This window comes from Balaenoptera borealis, assembly GCF_965194805.1.
Source record: "Balaenoptera borealis genome assembly, chromosome: 21".
In the NCBI taxonomy this organism is placed as follows: domain Eukaryota; kingdom Metazoa; phylum Chordata; class Mammalia; order Artiodactyla; family Balaenopteridae; genus Balaenoptera; species Balaenoptera borealis.
The window spans coordinates 23,431,424-23,449,304 of NC_138880.1; the positions used below are offsets into that span (position 1 = coordinate 23,431,424).

The following is a 17,881-nucleotide window of genomic DNA, read 5'->3' on the forward strand; positions in this document are numbered from 1 at the left end:
AATTCTCCTGTCTTGTAGAAACTTCTATTTCCAACATGCATGGAGTCAGAATTTCATCCCACTCTATGGGTCAGAACTACCCCCACCATGGGACTTTCCTGGTGGTCCAGTGGCTAAGACTCTGAGCTCCCAATGCAGGGGGCCCGGGTTCAATCCCCGGTCGGGGAACTAGATCCCACATGCGTAGCTAAGAAGTTCACATGCCACAACTAAAGATCCTGCATGCTGCAACAAAGATCCCTCACAGGTAACAAAGATCCCGCATGCCACAACTAAGACCCGACGCAGCCAAATAAATAAAAAAATATTTTTTTTTAAAAAAGGAAAAAAACAAAAGAATTGCCTCCATCTACAGTCAGAAAATCCTTCTTCCTCAAATGTGATCCTCCCAAAGGAAGACTTCTTCAGCCTCAGCTACCTAGAAAAGCTTTACTTTTGAAGTCCCTCTTTGCCTGCCTCTTGAAGGATATTAGTTCAGGAAAAAGAGCTGATTCCAGGGTCTCCTATGCGATGGAATAGATGCCAGCCTCTGGTTTTTCAAGGGTAAAACCATGGAGGGTCTCCACTGCCATACAACTTGCTCTTATGGATGGCAACCCAAGTGATACTTTTGCACTTTTCACAGACAAACTATGATGCCACTTGCAAGATAAACAAGATCAAACATGACGTGTACATTACTCCTTGTCACTTCGGATCAAGGACGCCAGGTCACAGAGTGATGGGATAAACTCACACAACTTAATGGAGCATAACCACCGCTTCCTCTAAACACAAAAATACACAGCTGCCATTTGTGACCCCAGAGTTCACTAGCAGATAACTGGCTGCATTTCTATCAATACAAACCCCTCGTGTGAGTTATTGAGCCAGCAGGAGGATAGTCCTTGTACGAAAAAAAAGTAGAGGAAAATATAATAGGAAATCAAAGAAATGGCTTTCTTTAAATCATTTATGAAAAACAGAACACAAATGTGGTATTTTTTTGCATATTAACATTTTATCCTGAGACGCTTTAAAAAAAAGTCTATACTAAAATTAGCTTTGAAAACAGATAATCAGTGGTTTTATACAACGGTTTTAAGCGTAGAGAATTATTTTAATATGTAATTTGTTGTTGATTTGTAGGCATGACTGGGACCCTCCAGACAGAAAAGTGGACACAAGGAAATTTCGTTCTGAGCCAAGGAGTATTTTTGAATATGAACCTGGGAAGTCATCCATTCTGCAGCATGAAAGACCAGTAAGCATTTGTCATTAAACAGAACGCCAGTTCTCTAGGTTTCCTGGGTTCCCAAATAAACCTGAATTTCATACCGTTTAGCAATTTTTTAACCACAAAGGTAATTTATTTATTTGGCATTATTTAGAAATCATGTTTATTTTGTATCATGATTTGTGTATCTTATCTCAGAATTAAAGATACAGTCTCTAATATATTGTCCCTACTCACCAAATATAGGACTCATTCTCATGTAACTATAAATGTGCCTAATCGTGATCCTGAGTTTAATTTTTTTAAAAAGAAAAAGCACAACTCTCAAATGCAACACTGAATTGCCAGTCTCCATTGCTAATGAGAACAATCCTTCATTCTCTCTGATACAAATGGACCAGGCAGTTCCATCCCTTGGTTTCCATTTTGGTTTCTTAATATTTCTTTGGCTTAAAGGGAAATTTTCCAAATGTCCTTTGTTATAACAAGTTGTTTTAATTGATTCTTATTAAATCTCCCTCAGGTTACCAAGCCTCAAGTTTCCTGACTGATTGTCAATCTAATGGATCAAGATTATATTTAACTTTGCAGTATTTTTTCCACTTATATATTTTAATTACATGCAAAGGAAAAGACATAAAAAGTTGAAAATAACCACTTGCCTCCTCAAAGTACAATTGAACAAATAGGCTCTTCCTTGGCCCTCTTTTGTTTTGATTCCCCCAGTCCTCGCTTTCCCTCCTAGATCAATGCCTTCAGGATCTCTTTGAAATTCTATAATTCCTCTGCATCCCCTCTATCAAAACCTGCTTCTGGTTGCAATTTGCTCGTCTTTGTCTTAAAAGAATTTTAGGTGTCAGTGAACAGGAAAAAGAGAGTTTTCTTTGTTAGTGCCTTTAAGAGTATCCAAGAAACCACAGTATTATATATAACATAAGGCCAGCCCTGAAATTTGATTAGAAACCATTGCTCACCACACCCAATATGAGTGTCCTTGATTTAGTTTTTGAAACCCTGTATTTATGGTTATGTTCTTGAGAAACATGTTCAAAAACCTTATAATCACATAATTCATACAGGATATTTTTCTAAGCCTTCTTTGCCTTTCTTCAAATAACTCATATCTTTTAGAGTAACAGGACTTTACCAGAAAAACTGAAAGAAAAAAAAGGAACACCACCGAACTGCAAGTTCCATTGCAAACATATAACCCATTCACTAAGTTATATGACTGAATATCATGACCTTTGAAATTTCTAGGATAAGAACTGAGTGAACCATGATATCGCCATTGCATAAAATTTAAAATAGCAAAATAATCATGCAAAATAATGAGTCTCAGATTTAAATGTAAATAACGAAACATTAACGATCATTCTAACAATGTCTGAGACTCTTAGGATGCTGGGGGTTGTAACTGTCCTGGAATGCTTTTGTAGCTGTGATGTCAGGAAACAGGATTGATTTTGGAAGCAATCCCGTCAGGATATTTCTAGTATTTACTCATGCAGCAAAACCTGTGAAGCCCCACCTATGTGCCAGGCATCGTACTACGTGTGAGGGACACGGCAGTGAGCGAGACATAGTCTTTACCTCAAGGAACTTGGAGTCTATCATTTAATCAATATGCAAAGTAGCGCCACATTTGTGAGAAGTAGACCATCTCCTGTATGGTTAAAACGGAGACACACCAAATGAATTCGCCCCATCAGGAGCTTATTCACAGGCCCTGTCATTGTGACAGAAATTTCCACTTTACCCATGTCTTTGGGTTAAAGCTTTGAAGGCTCCCGGTTTAAAAATAGCAATAATAATAACAGCAGCAATAGCAGTAGTTGTAGCTCCTTATTGAGCACTTACTTATGCATCAGGCCTTGTAATTAGTAATTTATGCCTTATATCATATAATGATCCCAACAACCCTATGAAGTAGATGTATGGAATTCCCGTTTTACAGATAGAGAGGCTGAGCACATATTAAGTAACCTTGCTCAGGTTCCCGTGGCTGGTGAGTGCTGGACCTGGAAGTTGAGCCCAGGCAGACTCATGCCTGGTGCACTTAATCACCACCATACTGCTGCACATCCCGGATTAGCTAAATCGGAAACACATTTAGCTGGTAGTCATTATCACCTTAATTAGAGTATTTGATTATTTAATTATTTTGCAGTGTAAGTTAATTTGTTCATTTATAATAAATTAGTGTACTGGATTTATTTTACCAGCAACCTGGGCCCTGAGTAGTTAGGACACAAGACCTGTATACTTAACTAGCTCTAAGAAGAATGGAAAGATCTGGAATGTGGGTATGGCTGAAGATTTGGGTACGGATGGGTCTCTGCTGCCACAGGAAAGGAGCAGTGGAAGGAACCTAGAAACTTGGAAGGAAATGAAAATGGATATTTTATGAAGAAATGGAAAGAACCAAAATGTTTATCCCTCCTAAACAATTTTGCTGAGGGCCAGCCTTATGCAAAATGATTTGAGCTAATCATCTGTATCATTTTGGCCAGGTTTTTATTATAGGACTCGACTATTACCTTTTTCTTTTCATCAACCCTGAATCCATTCCAGGTGCCTCTCTAAATCAGAAAAACAAAAACAAAGGGCTCAGGGCATGGTGCTTTTGCAGAGAGTGGCTATATCTTGATAGAGTTTACGTAAGATTCGAGAGTGTCTTGGACACACACAAGAGAGAGGATAGAGAGCAGGTTTGCTAAATACGAGTGATGGGACAGCATGTGGACAACACGTAAGGACCGCAAGATTTAGGCACTCTCATGTCTTTTTCCTCCAAGACGGTTTGTGAGCATTCCTTTACTCTTTTCATCTTAAATGTCTGTAAATTATACACCACAGCTGGGTTATTCTCTGTTGTTCTTTTGAATTCCGAGTTGACGCCATTGTCTGCCCAGTTTTCCCAAGTGTCATCTTGGATTCGCCTCTCCCCAACCATCTCAAAGTCCTGCCTCCCAGGAGAAATGCCACGGCCACTCCTCTCTTCTGGTCCACAATTGTCCATTGCCTATGTTAGAATGACAGCCACTAACTCTTTTCCCTAATTCTCCAATCTAGTCTCCACACCACAGCTAGGGCAATCTTAGAAAACCTCCTGCTCAAAACTTTCTCCCAGCTCTCAAGTGTCCTTAGAGCAAAATCCAAGTTCCTTAATGTAATATACAAAAAACCTTGTGGTTTGGCCCCCGCTGACCTCTCCAGCCTCAAGTATCTTCCTGCCCTTCCTGCTTCACTCACCATGTTCCAGCTCTACAGAGAGCTGTCAATCTTCCCCCCCTGGACCTTTGCACAGGCTGTCTCTCTGCCAGGAATGCTCTCTCCACCGCCTCTTTCTTCCTGTGGAAAATCCCATCTCCTCCTCGGCCTGTCTCACTTCCCCCAGCGCACCATCCCGACTACTGGACACTAGGGGCCAAGCTTCTCCTGCTGTGAGCCCCCCTACAGCACACTGCATTACCCCTCACAACCCTGAATTGTAATGGCCTGTTTACTTGTCTGTGTCCCTCACTAGACTTTAAGCTCCTTGAAGGCAGGGACCCCGTCTGGTGCACCAGTCGCATCCCCAGCACCTAGTGCAATGCCTGGCACATGGTAGGTGTTCAGTGAATACACACTGAATTAATAGTAAGGGAATGAGTATAGGTTTTACCCTTGCAGTTAGTGGGTAAAGTTGGTGGGACCTAATCCTTGTTCTGTTGCTAATCTATGAAGTCTGTACATTTCTAGTGACAAAAGGCACCATGGGTCTCCGTCAAAGCACACACGAGGGATTCCACACACTGCTGTTAGTAACTGTGGTTCCCGAATTCCATGATTCCCTAGCGTACAAAGGGGGTAGAGGAAGAGAAGTCCTCCCCCGACCCTGGCCAAAAGGATCCTCCTCTTCCTTAGAAATCAATGGAATATGCATTTATATTCTTTAACAGGAAAGTAAAAATGAATACAATTTTTGAAGTGCCTAGATGCTCATTTGACTATAAATTTAGAAATGATGACTAAGTGGGCCAAATGTTTGATCTAGAAAAATACTTTGCCATCACCAGGAATTTATCTTAAACTGATTTCAACTGCAATTTATTCCATGAGACAATCATGCAAACTCTCTGCTTGGATTATATTAATAAAATTCTACATCCCATCTGGGTTGGATATGTTTATAGGTGAACCACATTAAAATAAAATAATATAAATTCAATTAAGCACTTATTTAGGATAACTTTATGCTTGAAAATAGAAAATAAGGGGGAGATGTTATCTTTCTCTACAATAACTAAACCTGCACATAATGGTAAAAGTGAAAGAAAAAGCATTGAAAACACAGGGCAGAGTTGAAATGCAATTTAAAGCCTCAGTAAACTTAAGCTTCTTTAGCAGTGAAGACTGTCACTTAAAGCTTAAGCTATAAAAATTCTGAGACTTTCATCTGTTGGTTTGAACCATAAAAAATTATCCCAACTAACAATGTGTAGAGCACTTACTGTGGTATCTCAATAAATATAAAACATAGTAGCCAATGTCATTAAGGCTTAAAAATCTAATGAGCATAAGTTATAAAGGACCAAATGATGTTGGCAATTTTTCTGTTCCGAACGGCACATAGAAATCCCATGCCCGCAATAAGAATTCTGAGAACAGTAGAATTTTTGTAACCTGAAAAGCAACAAAATGCTTTTAAACTGTAGAAAACAAAACTTCAAAAATAGGTTACCTTTAAATAAGAATTGTGTGTGATTTATAATTTTAGGTTTTCTTACTTCCTCTTGAGCTCATGACCAGTGTTCGTTGTAAGCCCATGTGTGCTGAGTTTTTCAAAATGAAAAGAGATCAAAAGAGGGTAGAAAGAGGCGCAGCAGTATCTCTGCTCTTTTGTTGTCTTTTATGAGCATGATCATGCTTCCTAAATGAGTTTCTGAATGTTAACATTCATGTTGAACGGCTAAAAATCTTTCAAGTCACTTATGGAAAGTGCTGATTTAGTGAGATCATTAGTATGTCTGTCTGTCGGCTGACCATCTGAATGTATATCACTGACTTTTGTGAGGCCTCTGTGTACCTTAGAGTGACTCAAGATTGCTACATAATACATTTAATTGTTGCCTGACTAAAGGGATTCAAAAGGTCAACTGCAGCATAGAGAAAATTCTAGTTCTGCCACTTAACCATTTCTTTACCATCGATCGAGGCTCTGCTCAAGCATGTGCCTTTCATTACATTCCAAAGTTATGGATAATTACCAATTATCCTTGCGGGGGTTTTCTCTTCTAATTTCTATTGGCATGAATTCTAGACAGTTGCCCATTGAGATGATAAATTGAAGTTTTAATCTACAAAATCGTAATTCATGGGAAGTTGCCATTCCAAGGTAGGGTGCAAGATGGTAGATATTCTGCTCCCTTTTCCATAGTCTATCATAGAAATAGATTTCTATAAATCAGGATTTAGTATATTTGTTTGTTGTATCTATTTTTTAAGGTGGAAATCAAAGTAAAGTTGTAACCAAATATACTTATTTGTCTAGTAAATTTGCTGCCCTCTACTGTTCAAAATGTTTTTTAAACAAATGTTTCCTCTAAGAGAAGTTTCTATCTCCCCTTAGCAAAATAAAGTACTGTACATGAAAACAGAGATTATAAAATCAAGAATTAATAATATTATTAAGGATATAACATTAGAAACAGTGAGATTTGAAAAATCCAAAGATTAGTTTTCCTGTGGAAGCAGTCCTGGGTCTCTACAGACAGAACAAAATTACTGGAAAATTCTCTCTAGTGTCAACTACCTTAAATATCAGCTCCAGCCAAACTATTCCACAAAATACCTACATACTGCAGCTATAATCTAAATGATAATTGGAGAAAAACAGTATTTCAGTACTATCAGAATCTCAATTACTATTTTTGCACTATTGAATCAGAGATAAATTGAAACAAATTTTTTAATTAAACAGAAAATGGTAAATTAATTACCAGAATATTTTCTATCAATTTCACTGTTACTTCTGAAATGTAAACCAAATATAATGTTGACTAAGTAAGAGAATATATCTCAAAATTTCTGCAACATTTCTCATAGTAATTATACGATGTTCTCCATAACATTATAACAGTAAAGGAGAATAATACTTTAAAAGAAAGAACAGAACAATCTCAATACTGTGCTTGTCCAGACACAGGCTTTGTGACACCACCATAACTGTTATCATAGTCTGTTTTTAATCTCCTAGCACTCCACGGTAAACATGTCACAGGGTTATTACATGGTCTTTATCATTATGGTCACCACATATTCTGGATACCATAGGCCCTTTCACTCTTGTGTTATGATGTCTCAAACTTTTCTATCACTGCCTGTAACTACTATTATAATCTCATAAAATATTGAAATAAAAAGCACATCTCTAAAAAGGCTTTGGATATAATTGATTATTAAATACAGACTGTGTTATTAACAAAACTATTGGGAATGCAACAGGCCAACAAAACACTCGGACAAGCTAATGTCAAATAATGGCTTTTGTTTGAATATGGCATATCTCAAAGCACCCAATATCACAAGTTTGTAGAGCATTTCTCCTGGAACTGAGATGTAGTTACTCCATGGAGGTCCTTGAGTTCTTTAGAAACTGGAAGGGAATGATACGAATCTGCTTTGAGGCCATGAGCACATCATATATCTCCTGGAATGTGTCCTCTCCTGGCCCAGGTGAATGGCTTTTAGAGAACTGGAGTTTTTTTATTTTTCCCCTGACTTAAAATATTACTATCCAGTTGTTCCATGCTTAATTAGTGTCATGTAATAAATTCTCAAAGAAGTCATAACCCATATGTAGTACTTTAAGCATCCCTTTTTAATGTAAAATCAATGGCCTGAATGAATCTGGTCAGGCATGTATTATTTAAAAGCATTAAGGATATCACTGGGTAAAATAAATGCTCTGTCTTTTTTTCTATTATTAAAGCATATATATAATATGTATATATTTTCTCAACCTGCTTACATTAACAGTCCTAGGTTTTGTATCTTAAATATGACATTCAGAAACCAGTGGAGGGGTGTAAGTCAATTACAAAAAAAAAAAAAAAAAAAAATTTTTTTTTAAAATTTTTCTCTAAAGTCTTAACCAAACCAGGGTGGGATTTTCTCCCTCTCTCTTCCCCAACCTTGACCGACCACAGTAATATGAAAAACCTAACCCCACCCAGGTCCATTTCTCTAGCTCACGGGGGACAGGTAGAAGGTGATACTCAGGGTATCTCATAAAACGTGGCCTTTCTTCACTTTGTGAAGGTTCCTTGTCTTCACGCCTTTTCAGTGATCCGGGCCATTCCTAAATTATCTGAGACCCCGGGGACATTTTACTTTTCCTGAACGTTTCCTCCTGCCTCACCTAAGGCAGGACACAAAGTGCTGCTAGCTGGTGTCCTCTTGGTCCCATCGAGAACCTCCATCTAATGAAGCAGTTTTTCCTTCACCCCTTTTTCTTACAGCCCCCTCTCCCAACCACTCCGACACCTGTTCCAAGGGACCCTGGCCGGAAGCCTATTTCTATGTCACCATATGGAGAAGTAACTGGTAGCCCCTCCCCTCCGCCCAGGACCAGCATTCCCACACCAAGCGCGTGCACCCCGGCTCTCTCTCCCATCTGGGTGAGCTCCTTCCTTCTTTAACTTACCTCATGCCGTCGGGAAGTCAGGCACAGCCCTGGCTCCTCAGAGGCTAAGAAGATGATCAGAGGCTGGCTACTCACAATCACTCCCACTTCGCTGCCCTTTTCTTTCTCACCGAGACCCCGGGTTCTTCATGCCAAACAACCCGCTAACAGTCTCCCAGCGCTTCTCACTCCTCCCCCACCTTGTATCTCTTCCCACATTACCCCTTGCCTTCCCCAGGCTCTCCAAGTGCCTGCACCTGAGCGAACTGTCTGCTGACTCCAGGCTTACACGCTGGGACCAATGAGGGCGGGGGCGATGGAGTGACTCGCCCAGAAGAGCTACTTGGTGACTGAGTTGAGCCTGTTTTAATATCCTGCTGTGCTATCAATGCTCAATCTCACTGTCACAGAGAGTTTGTCATAGTTTATGCATCAAGCTAAGGAGAAAACTAGAAATGATGGCGGAGAAAATAACTAGGGGCCTAAGTGATGCCATCAAAGCTCATCTTCATATCCTAATTTTGCCCATTTTACTTTACTTCCTTTGTTCTCTCTGGCTGAGATTTGTTGGGTGAGAGTTGATGCATGTTTGTGTGCGAATGTGTGTGTTTTTCATGCCTCACAGCGTTGCCCTCACTTAGCTCAGTGTGACTTTTCCTTCCCTTTTCCTTCACATCTGCTCCAGACTGATCGCATAAATCCAGATGACATAGATTTAGAAAATGAGCCCTGGTATAAATTCTTTTCAGAACTGGAGTTTGGACGCCCGGTAAGTGAGGCTAGACTGTTAATATAAAACGATTAGGAGAATGTTGTTTGATTTATAAAACATACCGTTATCAGAAGAGATAGGTGTCATTTAGAGAATGAAAGCTGAATACTATATACAACAAAAATACTCTGAAAAAAGTATATTCTACACACACAAATTTGGTACAGCTTAGCCCGCATTCACTTCTCTACCAAACATTTAAACATGTCAGACACTTCCTATATAGTTTTTCTTTCCCACCAAATCATGCATTAGATTATTTAATATCTGATTGATTACAGATTCAAAATGTTGAGATAGTATCTGTCCTAGAATAGTCAGACAATTATTACAGATTTATAGAAGATTTGTATTTGTTTACAGTCCACTTGGATCTAGCTCAATCAGAAAAGCACTGTGAAACTTAAAATAATAAAAATTACTATTATGATAGCTCCTATTTGCTGAGGAATCACCAAGCACCTGGAGAGGGCTGGGTTCCATACTAATGATCTGAGTCCTCACAATGTCTCTCCAGTAAGAAGCCGGAGGCCAGAGGGGTTAAGTAATTTGCCCAAGAGAGTTAAGTGGCAGAGTCAGAAGTTAAACTCAGACCTATCAAAAAAACAAAAACAAACAAAAACTTCTGGCAAATCCCCACTATAATATACTGCCAGAATATCCCCACCATAAAATGTCTCATTTGCTCTTAGGGATATAAGGAAAAGGAAAAACAAGGAAACCCTGTGGACCTTGATTTCTCCTCCTGCTACTGAAAACCACCACGACTCCTCTAGTCCCCAGACCTCCACCAAAGGTGGATCTTACGAGAACTGCTTAATCTGTTTGGGATAAAGCATCAACCCAAGCTTCAAATAACAATTTCCTTTATTAACTCGAGTTTTACTGGGGAACTGCAGCTGCCGACACAGTGCATTTGATGTCTGTCAGTTACATAGTTTTTATACTCTCACTGGTGTTTCTGAATTTTAAACACTTAACATACCGAATACACCACACAGAAGTTTTATTAAAGATCAGAGAGTACAATCTTTCTTTTATCATGTCATAGACTGAGTTATACAGTCATATACTGACCATATATTATATACTAGGTGGTTATAGTAGTTAGTCCCTTTTGTCCACTAAAATGCAAAGGAGACTTGGTTAGATTCATTGTATCTTATTGAACTGGATCAAAAGTGACTGTAAATGAGTATAAACCAAATAATATTTTTAGAATTTCTATAACTGATAGGAAGAATATTTTTCCTAATTTGAATCCAAGTATTCACATAAATGCATTTTACTTTAGAGAAAAAAAATTCCCTAGCTTTAATTTATATGTGTTGTTATTGTCGATTGGACAGTTTATAGGGATAGGACCAATTTCTGTTTTGAGCCTAAATTATCAGCATTTTTCTACAATCATTTTCAGGCCACACATGGAAACTCACCAGCATGCTATCCACCTGCTCCTTCGGTGTTTTTTTAATGTACCTTGCATTCCTCCGTGGCTAGAGACTAGGAGTGCTAATTTTGATTTGATGAAATGAGTTTATAAATATACTAATCAAATCACTAGTAATTTTGCCCAGTGCTTGAGAATATTTACGAACATCGCACTCTTCCTCCTGGGCTACCCCCATTTTGCTCCATTCATGTCACTCTATATGTGTATCTGATACTGTCAGCGCTCAATTTCTAACTGTTGTCACCTTTTCCACATGTTCATTCCTTGCTGCCATTGATTCTCCTCCATTCCATCTCTACACTTCTGCTTATGTGGTGCATCTACACCCAGCCTCCTAAAAAGGCTCTGGACTATGTTCAAGATCATTCTTCTGGTGTTTCCAATGAGGTAAAAACAAATTATTCTCTTTTTCAGATTTCTCTCTTAGGACCTGTTACTGTGATTCTGAACATCCGTGTTTTACAATTCGCTAAAGTGTCTAAGCTGTTTTTGAAAATCTGTCTTTGCATCACTGGATTGTATCCAGTATCATTGCTTGGACATTAATTATACCAAAAGTGTTGGCTCTTTCTGAAACATAGGTGAAGAATCATTCCGATCATTACTTTCAGGTGAACTATTCAATGCATCCTGATATCCAGCAGTGTGATAATCAAAAAGCAAAAGTAGTAGTGTTAGTGCATATATTTGATTAGACTGAGTAAAATACTGCTAGAAATCTCTTCAGAGCCATTTTATCATCATGGTTGGAGGTGTAGAATGACAGTTTATATTCTTAGATAATCAGATTTTTATGCCTCACATATTCCTAAAATTTATTTTAATTCTTTCATTTTCCTAAATACAATTTGTGGACTTTAGCATCAGATAAAATCAAGAATAGGGCTGACAAATAACTGGCACACATGTCACAACTTCCCAGTCAGACACCCTTGGCAGACATTACTAATCCTTCTCAATGCTATAATCCAGGCAGCCACTCTAATAGATTATCACTGGCACATGAGATGAAATGCATTTTCCATCTCTGTATAGGAATGCTCATGACAATCTGATAGGTAAAAAAAAAAAAAAAAAAATTATGCCTGGCAATGTAAAGTGTTATTTGAATTAGTCAAAGAGAGTATGAAAAATATATATTTTCATTGAAAAGTCTTAACTCAGTTAAATATGTGCAACTAGAAAACAAAACTAGTAGAATACCTATGCTGCAGGATATACTCCTGACACACGATGGTGACAACTGGAATTGCAGGCACAGTCTCAGGAGGAAATACCCAACTTTCTAGACCAATTTGCAATTCCAAATTATTTCCCCTGAGGTATGCATCACAGTGTATGTTAAAACAGAGAAGTGTTGAAATATTTATATATTAAATAAAAAGTAAAATAGAGTAACCAGAAACATTCTGGGTTATTGAATTCAATCATTTCTAAAGGCTTATTTGCTGTACATAGGTGTATAATCTGAAGAAAATCAAATACAACAAGCAGTTCTATTCTGTGTGTCATGTTACCTCTAGATCTGAAGAAAGGGTATCATTTCAACATATGAACAGCCAAAGAATTTACTTTGGAATTCAATTTGGTCAGATATTTCTCTCAGATATCTTGGTCAGATATTTCCAAGATATTTTTAAGACAGTTAGTTCATTGAGAACTGAAATGGAGTTAGAGATCGCCAGGTCTAACTCACTCATTTTTCAGTCAAGAAAAGTAGAGTTCAACTATTTTAAGAAATATGTCCAAAATCAGATGATAACATGGTGGCAAATTAAAAGTAAAAAACAGATCTCTTAACCTTCACTTCAGTGCTATTTCCTTTATACCATACTTCTTAGCAATTCCAAAAGATATATTTAGAGCTCAAATCTTTTAGAAACAAATTATTTACTTAATACTATTTCTTATTAACCATTAATTTCTGTGAAATACATTTCTATAATTAACATTACACAATAATCCTTGGGATAAAAATAGTAGAAACTTAATTCTATGCATTCTGTAATGTTAACGGTAGTGGCAAAAAAAAAATCACATAAAGAAGCACTTTGCTGATGGTTAAACTGATTTTGCATTATCTCTTAGGGATTGAGAAGGGGGTGTCGTATGTTCTGAGAGCATATTAACTATATTATTAACTTCACATCATGGTTTTTCAGTGTTAAAAAATCCTCTGATAAGGTACTGGATTCTGTCTCTAATAACCTTATGTAAAACATTTCTGGTAAAATTTGTAATTGATTAGACATTATCTTAGCTACCATTCATCAATTGCCTAGTATATGCCATGAATAACATACTTTTTAATCCATAAATATAAGTGAGAAGCTGGCATTAATAAGGAACAATTAAGGACTTTTAAGCAAAGTTTAATCACATGATCACATAGCAGAAAGAGCAATTCAGTGTCTGTATTTTATTAAAATGACCTTCATTTAGGTGTATTAAAATAATGGTAATATGTAAATACTCAGTAGATCATAATAGGCAAAATAGCTACCTCCTTTCTGGAGACAATTTCCATTTCAGAATGAGTACTATTTTATACTTATCATACAAGGTTTTCTCTTAGTCATCTATCTAGACTTTTTATTGTTTCCTTATAATTTAATACTGAACCTTTCCTTTGAACACACATCACAATACTGGTTTCAGTTTATTTTAGGTTGTGGAAACCAGCACAAGGAGGAGTAATTGTAGTTTCTTAGCCTAAGTCTAAAACACAATTAATTTATCAGTATAGAGCCTTCACTTTTTACACTATGTTTTATTTCATATTATTGTTTAGGGTCATGATTCAAAATCATTTAGCTGGTGATTCAAAATTTCTGATCACTCTAGGGGTATTCTAAGAGTGTTCCACAATGGATACTATTTGATGGCCAACTGTGGTTTGTGGTTGGATGTCCCATGAAAGCTGCGAGCCACACAGGTGGCAGTGCTCTGAGGCTCTTTGGTGTTGCTCTTCTGCAAACATGTAGAATTAATATTTCAAAATCAGAATATAATTGTCTGGTTTTATTTATTTACTTGTTTGCCATCCTTCTTATTTAGTATTTATCTTTCCACCTTTCCAGTGTCCAATTCAGAGTAGCAAGTTAAAATAGTCATGTAAACTTACCCGATTAGCAGACCAATTTTTTTCTATCTTTATATTTATTGAGAAATTCAGAATCTAAATGTTTTACAGGAACTAAAAGTATTATAATATGCTTTTCTCTGTCTAGAGAAAAGAGAGGGTAATATTCTCTTGCAGAGAGATGCTTTTGTTTGTTTTTGGGCAATTCCATTCTCATTCAGTAAAAATGAAAATATTAGTTAATAGAAGCAATTTTAGAGTTATGCATAAGGGGGATTTTGTGTGTGTGTGTGTGTGTATATATAATTGGTAGGCATTTCCCTATACATCCTAGACATCATGCATCATACCACAACTACTTTCATCTCAAATTCATATCTAACATTTTTGTTTAATATCTGTTTCATTGTATTGTTCAGAATGAAGAAGTATGAAAATGGAGTGTACAATAAGCATTTGGAATTATTTATCAATTTGTATCATCTATTTTTCTTTGTCCCTAAAACCATGGATAACTGAGAGCTGATTTTCTGACTAAAATGTTAAAAGTGCACTTTCCTAAAAAAAGGTTATATTTTGGTTCATTAAATCATTTATTTTAAGCTAACCCTGAACATAACTAATTTCTGATTTAAGGACCAGGTAGTCTAGTTTAATTTCAAACCAAATTCTGTGGTTTTTATTAAAAAGTCATGTCTATGTTGACAGATGAAAGCAGTTCTGCTTACATTTTATGTCTACATAAAAATAACACCTGGCAACATGACAAAAATTTATAAAGAAGGTTATGTTTTATAAGGATTGAATGATGACTACAAATATTTCTTTAAACATCAAACCATTCCTTTATGTAAGAAATTTCTATTTATAGTCTATTTCTACATGAAGGAGTGGTTATTGATTTTTCTTTTTCCCCCTCAGGCAATGTTTGATTTATGAATATTTTGAGTTATACAGAGAAGAGCGGTGCTGTACAGTCGACGCTCCATATCTGTGGGTTCCACATTCACAGATTCAACCAACTTAGGGACAAAAATATTCCCCCCAAAAAAATTCCAAAAATTTCCAAAATTTCCAAAATTTCCAAAACTTGAATTTTCCATGCCAGCAACTATTTCCATAGCATTTACATTGTATTAGGTATTATAAGTAATCTAGAGATAATTTACGGAAGGATGTGGGTAGGTTATATGCAAATAGTACGCCATTGTATATGAGGGACTTGAGCATCCTCAGATTTTGGTATCCTTGGGGAGGTCCTGGAACCAATTCCCATCAGATACCAAGGTATGACTGTATATGAGAAGAGGAAGTAGATAAGAAGAAAGTAGAAATTAGGTTGCATGATTTCTCTTTGGGAAAACATTTTTATGCCCAAAATAAATGGTATTTTTAATCTCAATTTTGACAGTATTCTTTTTAGGATACCTAATATAATGTCCAGGGACAAACAAAATTTTGCTATGGTAAAAATTTTCATGGAACTATCTTTCTATCTTAACAGGCCTCCTTGTATCAATCCTCTATCGACAGGAGCCTGGAAAGACCCACTAGGTAAGAGTCTCATTATTATGCAACCAGGATATTCTATACCAGTGGTTTCTTTTTCAGTGAAATAGAAATGAAAAATTATTTATCCCTCATCTTTATTTTAAGCACCATAATTCATGAAGTTGTTTTAACTTGTTTCTGCATCATTTTATATGACCATATTCAAGAATGTATAAAAATTAAGTAAAATAACTCTAGATTCCATTACAGGCTGAGAAATTCTTGCCTTCCCTGTCTCCTCCATATCCAGTTTTCTTCTCCTTAGATAAGGATAATAAACATCTAATTTTCAATATTGTGAGATGATGTGATGATATATTTGAAAAAACTGTAATAAGTTAGAAAAAATTTTATAAATTATGTTCTACATATGTTTGTTCATTATACTCTGACCACACAAATCAGGAATGCTGTTACAACTGATAAATGAGAACTTACTATATACCTGGCATTCTAAGTACAGAAACATACTCAATCCCTAAGATTTTATCTCTAGTAAACTGAAACTTGGGCTCCGTAACATACGAAGTTTACACAGTTGGCAAAGGACAAAGTAGAATCGAACCAAAATAACTTGTATGTCCTAACTGCCCTAAGAGTCTACCAAGGCAAGTTCTGTTCGTAGGCTTTAAATATCACTCTTACTTTAAAATATTACAGAAGTTCAGACACAGTAGAATGACAATAATGAATAATGCAAACTCCCAGCCATATCATATCATCAACAACAAATATTTATATAACAATAATTTGCTCTTCTACAGATTTCTATCAACATAAATGGAAAAGTAAACTGGGTCCTTTGTACATTGGTTTCATGAGTGCCATTAAACAGCATTAATGTCTCTGAGAAAGGAGCTCCCTGAACCCCTTCTTTTATATCTTTTACAATTATATATGCACCTAAAATGTTTGAATTTTAGTTAGTTCTAATCTGATCTAAGGATTTACATAGAGACACACAGACACTCATGTGACAGGATAATGACAGCAAAAAGAGGTCTAGGCGAACATGGGTGTCCTCTTTAGAAGAATGCAGGCAAATTCTGAGGTCTGGCTCCACCTCTATACTTGCAAAGCTTGCAGGTTCCATTTATTCATTTGTAAAACAGTGACAACAGCACACAGCTCAGCGGTTACTGTGCATGCTGTGTAAGACAATAATGACAGTGAAGCAAATAGCATACTGCTGGTTCATAGGAGCTGGTGTGCTGTTGCTGCTGGTGGTGGTGGAATTCTATCTAATAATTTGACAGACAGCATGCTATGTGAGGTATATATTCGTTCACTAATGTTTGTCTTAAATGATATTATACTCAGATCCAGAACCATGATAAAAAGTCCCTGCCCTTACAGACTGTCGACACCTTTTAATACAACCGGGTAAAAGGACTCTAATAGTTTATTTGATGACCAGATTATTGGTCATTCATTATTTAAACAGAAAAATGTTGGAATTGCAGTGTAAGTTTTTTAAAGCTAAGATTATTAGGAAAAGCCATAGGGAAAGCTCGAGGTAAGAAAAATTGGTCTTACCAGATTTCCTCCTTTTTTCCAATCCTTTCCTCCATTTTGGCATCCCTCCTGCGGATGTATTCATGTTGTTGCAACTGTTCTGTATAGAGAAAAGATGTATGGTAAAAATCCTAACGCTGAATTGTCAGTAACAAAATATTACACTAATAGAGAATTTTTACTTTAAAAGGTGATTATGTTCATACAAAAACCTGTATATGAATGTTTATAGTAGCTTTATTCATAATTGCCAAAACTTGGAAGCAAACCAAGGTGTCCTTCAATAGGTGAATGGATAAACAAACTGTGGTACATCCATATAATGGAATATTATTCAACAATAAAAAGAAATGCACTATCCAGCGACAAAAGGACATGGAGGAACCTTAAGAGCACATTGCTAATGAAAGAAGCCAATCTAAAAAGGGTACATACTGTTGGTTCCAAATATATGACCTTCTGGGAAAGGTAAAACTAGAGACAGTAAAAAGATCAGTGGTCACCAGGTGTTCACAGGGAGGGAGGGATGAAGAGGTAGATCGCAGGGGACTTTTATGGCAATGACACTACTCTATATGATACAGTAATGAGGGACACATGTCATCATACATTTTTCAAACCCA

At 36.8% G+C, this 17,881-nt stretch overlaps 1 protein-coding gene across 9 annotated transcripts in view; it reads left to right on the forward strand.

Moving 5' to 3' along the window:
• The window catches only part of SORBS2 (sorbin and SH3 domain containing 2), a 230,452-nt gene that overhangs the window by 150,350 nt on the left and 62,221 nt on the right, over window positions 1-17,881 (forward strand). For 3 of the 9 annotated variants that reach the window (XM_082375172.1, XM_082375169.1, XM_082375170.1), the window contains 2 exons: window positions 1,129-1,243; window positions 15,697-15,746. In XM_082375172.1, coding sequence (XP_082231298.1) covers window positions 1,129-1,243; window positions 15,697-15,746 — 165 coding nt within the window. Of the gene's footprint in view, window positions 1-1,128; window positions 1,244-8,721; window positions 8,881-9,570; window positions 9,655-11,440; window positions 11,498-15,696; window positions 15,747-17,881 lie in introns of all 9 variants that reach the window. The other 6 variants (XM_082375164.1, XM_082375171.1, XM_082375165.1 and 3 more) reach the window with 4 other exon arrangements.